At 39.1% G+C, this 5,000-nt stretch overlaps 1 protein-coding gene across 1 annotated transcript in view; it reads right to left on the minus strand.

Moving 5' to 3' along the window:
* LOC138980830 (lens fiber membrane intrinsic protein-like) overlaps positions 1-1,063 on the minus strand; it is a 17,098-nt gene extending 16,035 nt beyond the window's left edge. The window contains exon 1 of the mRNA XM_070353713.1: positions 642-1,063. Coding sequence (XP_070209814.1) covers positions 642-834 — 193 coding nt within the window. The 5' untranslated portion in view covers positions 835-1,063. The remainder of the gene's footprint in view (positions 1-641) is intronic.
* Between the last annotated feature and the right edge of the window lie 3,937 nt (positions 1,064-5,000).

The following is a 5,000-nucleotide window of genomic DNA, read 5'->3' on the forward strand; positions in this document are numbered from 1 at the left end:
GCCGGACTTCGGTAATGCATTTGAGCATGTAGGCTTAACAATTAATTAATGACTTTGGTCATTAAAAATCTGAAAATTGTAAAAAAAAAAAAAAAAAAAACATTTTTTATAAAACGATCCAAATTTACGTTCATCTTATTTTTCATCATTTTCTGATTCCAAAAACATATAAATATGTTATATTTGGATTAAAAACAAGCTCTGAAAATTAAAACTATAACAATTATGATCAAAATTAAATTCCGAAATCGTTTTAAAAACTATTTCATCTTATTCCTTGTCGGTTCCTGATTCCAAAAACATATAGATATGGTATGTTTGGATTAAAAACACGCTCAGAAAGTTAAAACGAAGAGCGGTACAGTAAAGCGTGCTATGAAGCACAGCGCAACCGCCACCGCGCCAAACAGGCTCGTCACTTTCACTGCCTTTTGCACTAGCGGCGGACTACGTTCAATTTCATTCTGTGAGTTCCACAGCTTGACTAAATGTAGTAATTTCGCCTTACGCGACTTGTTTTATCTTCCACGAAGATTTCCGATAATTCGATTTTGCAATTTCTTGTAGAGTACGATGGTCCTCAAATTATTTTGATTAACATTAACAATGAATACATCAACAGAGATAGAAAGAAAACTTACCTCCGAAGGTGTGAAATACATAATCGTTATAGCACGTATCATCAATGCAGATACTCCAGAGGCCGGCCGTGTAACTTAGGTCACTGATCACAGTCCAGCCAGGTGTGGCAACACCAACTATCAGGAAGATGAGCCCCACTCCGGCACACACTATGCCCACCAGGGCAGGAATCGGCGGCATCTTGAAACCCATAGCTTACAGTCCACACTACTTTTATTTCAGATGTTGAAAATGTTAGAGGTCGAAGGGAAGACGAGTTTGTTATGATATAGCAACTCCTATAAATACCGCTAAAGTACAGCTAATTAAAGACAGATGATCACGAAACACTCAACAAAACAGTACTGATATCATGTAACGCAAGTCCGACACTCGAAACTTTTGTGAACCACAGAGTGATTACTTTACAAGCTCATACATTCAGTTTGGATCGATATAATATAACCCTATTCAAGCAAGATTTATGGCGTCGTTTACTGGTTTTGAGCATATAGAAACGCCTTATGTAGTCTTCCGAGAAGTCAACACGTCACCACAATAGCCAGAAAACCATTCTGCCAAAACCGAACAAACCACTCCCTGCATAACAATAACAATTATTATCAAACGTTAGCGATTAGGTAAACATGCTCTTTTTTATTAAAAAAAAAAAAAGAAGCTAAGAAAAACTCTATTTCTCGTAAAACTTCAACTCACTGCAAAATACAGAAATCATCAGGTTGTAACTGTAAGATGATATTAACATTATAAGATGTTTGATGGGATGTTGACAGAATCAAGTCGATAATTTATGCCCCCTGAGGACCGACAAAAAAGCTGGTCTGACAACAAACCACCAAACATCGTTTTTGTTATCACTTTGGTAGTGAGAAAATAAGTGCCAAATCAACACAGGGAGCCATGCTTTGAAACACGAGTTCCGTTTTGATGATACATGTTTTGGGGTCCCAGCACGTTGTTGCAATCAAAGCTGGCGTGTGAAAGCAACTTTCTGTGTTTTGAGTTTATAAAATGTTGGGATGTATATGTCAGGTTTGAGAATGCACAGTTCTGTAGGTTCCTCTCAGTATTCCACCCCTCGGTTTTCAGTTGTAAATATTAAGCTTAATGATCGAATGTGGAAGCTAGGTTGGGTCAAAGGTCACAGAAGATTTGCGTCGTGCAAAGAAGGAAATAATTGCGATCTTGTTTCCGACTCATTGCCTCTTTGTTTTTCATTAGACCTGTCATTCTGCTCGGCTTTGTTAGATGTTTGCATATCTTGTTGCTATGTTCTTTGCTTTTATTATTTTTCATTATTTGCGCTTCGTTTATCGATACAACGTCTTCACATGCACGGGTCAAAATTTGTGTGTCAGGGGTCAATTGGTTTGACTTGAACTTGACGTTCGTGTTTCTCCGAACGTCTGTGTATCGAAACACAGATACACGCACTCCATGACTTTGTAAGAAGACAAAACATATCGCTAAGTTTCATTTGTTTGTGATGAATTTATGATCTTTCATGAAGTAGTTTTGTTTTTTGTTTACTTTTGCCAGTTTGCCAGTTCGTTTTTGGAACTTTGTAAAGCAGTGAGCCGAAGAATCCCCGAGCGTTTCTATTGGGTTTGCTTTTGATTATCCATGTATATGTAACCTAGCGCCAAATGTAACAGAGTGTCCCTTTCTCTCTCTATAAATTCAAACAGTCAAAACAAATGACACCGGTTATATTACCAGGTTCTTTTATTTCCAAACGATGTTGTAGGGAAAATGTGGGAAAATGGAGGGTTACATCCAACCAAAACTTCTTACAATCTTCTAAATTCTTTCACAAAAAGACACACAAATAAACAATAACAATACAGAGACCCTAATCTAGTCTGACCAACCAGGTCACCGAACCGAACTAACATCCGGAACAATACTTCCAAAAATATAAAACATCTTCTCCAAAAATAGATCCACACTCTAGAATTAGAACACGACAAAACAGACAATACCCTGAATCCTTACTCTAAACTCTGTTCTAACCCTAAACACTCCTCAATCTACTAAATCCCATCTACAAAAAAAAACATTCTACAAAATATAACTGAACCCCTCTAACGAAACCCCGTCGAACATTCCGCCCACTCCGTCACATAAAATTCACATTGCTGTTCCCTTTCTGCCCGTAGCAAACTTGCCACGCGACGTCTGTTCTGCTCAACAAGCATCAGCGAAGGTGAAGGCCCCAGCGCACAACATCCCGCGTTCCTACGTCACAAGGTCAAAACAAACTCAACCCAGAGGGGTGTCAGGTACCAAAAAACGGTCATGTTACCTATGCAAATTAAAGAATCGGCTCTTCCGCCAGACCATTTCAAAACAGACAAAGCACAGTCTCGGAAACCTTAATGGATCCCCGATAGCACAGGTATGAATCCTCGATAGCACAGAGGTACCATGAGTTCTCGAGTTCACGAACGCGCAAAAGTACATGTGTACAGTAACTGTCGTTCAGTCACAAGCTCACATATAACCTGGTTGCTGCAACTATGGTAACCGGGGATTTATTGCATGGGGAATATGAGATTTATTTCCCAGGTGTTTGTGAATGAAAACTCGTGAAAATGATGACAACGTCTTTTATTTGTACGTTTCATCATCACTCCTTTTCGCTTACATCCTGTCAGAGTTGTCCTTTGTTGTCAAAAGAAACAGGGTATTGGTCATCTGGAGAAACAAAATGTAATTACGGTCGGGAGAGATGGAAAAAATGGAACAAGGGACTGCAGGTGAGAGAAATAGCACAATATAACAATATGATGTACAAAATGTACTCAACAAAAATCAGCGACAAGAATACAAACACAAGAACCGGTTTCGAGTTATCGTCTTCGTCAGCACAAGTTACAAAAATGATAAGTTAAACAGAAGAGTAGACAGAGATGGAATCAAAGTACTGTTTCATACACTAAATCGTGACAGTACAAGTGTTGTATAGATAAATCTTAGTTACTCTGTTTAAAAACATCATATTGATCTAAACCATCTACAGTATTTATTAACAATTGCTGGTCCGTCACTTTTTGTTACTGATGATCATGACAGAAAGAGGAATTGAGGCGGAAATTTACAAACTGAACAAGAAAACTGAATGTATGTGTGCAATGACGTACATTACGGAGGAATGTAAAACCATAAAAGGAAAAGCAGCAGACAACGCAACTGCCAACTGTTGGTTAATTTGGTCAAATTCCAGTGTTCTCGTAACAATTGACTATCGTTACATGGGACATGGATATTACATTAACATAACTATTACAAATGTTTTTAATTTTGATTGTATTTATGTTAAACCAATATGAGACAGTATAACAAAAAAGTTGTCAGCACGAAATTGATGGGTTTTTATCCGGTTTCTGGTGTATATTGCAAAGTTTCGTATGGGACACTGTAACGATAGTCCCCGTGCTTTTGAAATGTTGCTGGCAACGTGTAATTCGTGTAGTAGGGTTGAACCATTTATTCTGTACGGTTAAGTAACTGATACCTGATATGATGTGAAGTGCTTATAGTTTGCTTGATGAATATTCAAGAGAAATGCAATGATGTCCATGTTTCACAAGGACAGCGTTAAGGAATGACTAACACTGATGCCAAGAAAATAAGAACACAACACATACGTGAAACACAACGGCAATTATTATCTATACATATAATGAAAGAGAGTGTCTGTCTGTCTGTCTGTCTGTCTGTCTGTCTGTCTGTGGTCGCCATACCTCTGAGATGGCAAGAGGCAGGAACAAGATAGTGTGCACGTACACTCCCTAGGTGCCGCAGATGTGCACCTGGGTTTTAGTTTCTCCAGACATTGTTTCCTTCCTCGGATAATGACCCTCCCCATCTATCAATGCAGTCTACATAGTGCAAGGGAGGTAAGTCATGCTTTGTCACCCACGGAAGGGAGATAACTCTCATCAAACCAGTATACCGTGTAATTCTCAAGGGTTACCCCCCGCCCGCTATCATCCCGCCCCCCCCCCCCCCCACACACACACACACACTAACCCTGCCCCCTGCTGCGCAAGGCCAGTTCAGCGCCTGGTGTTCACATGTAGCAAGCACATAATGCCAGTGATATTACAGACTCTCTATCGCTCCTATGAGGAGAAGAAATGAAGAAGAAAAAGTTAACCGGACAGTTCAGGAAATTTCTAGAAGCAAAGGGAGGTAACTCTTACTTTGTATACATTGAAGGGAGGTATCTCTTCTAATGCAGGCACGCCTGATCAGTCTTTACAGAATATATAGAGTCGATGTTAGACCTGGTTTTCAAGTATCTAGAATTTTCCTAAGAAAAGGAGATAACTCAAGTCAAAAAGTTATTTTTC

The sequence above is a fragment of the Littorina saxatilis genome, linkage group LG11 (genome assembly GCF_037325665.1).
Source record: "Littorina saxatilis isolate snail1 linkage group LG11, US_GU_Lsax_2.0, whole genome shotgun sequence".
Taxonomy (NCBI): domain Eukaryota; kingdom Metazoa; phylum Mollusca; class Gastropoda; order Littorinimorpha; family Littorinidae; genus Littorina; species Littorina saxatilis.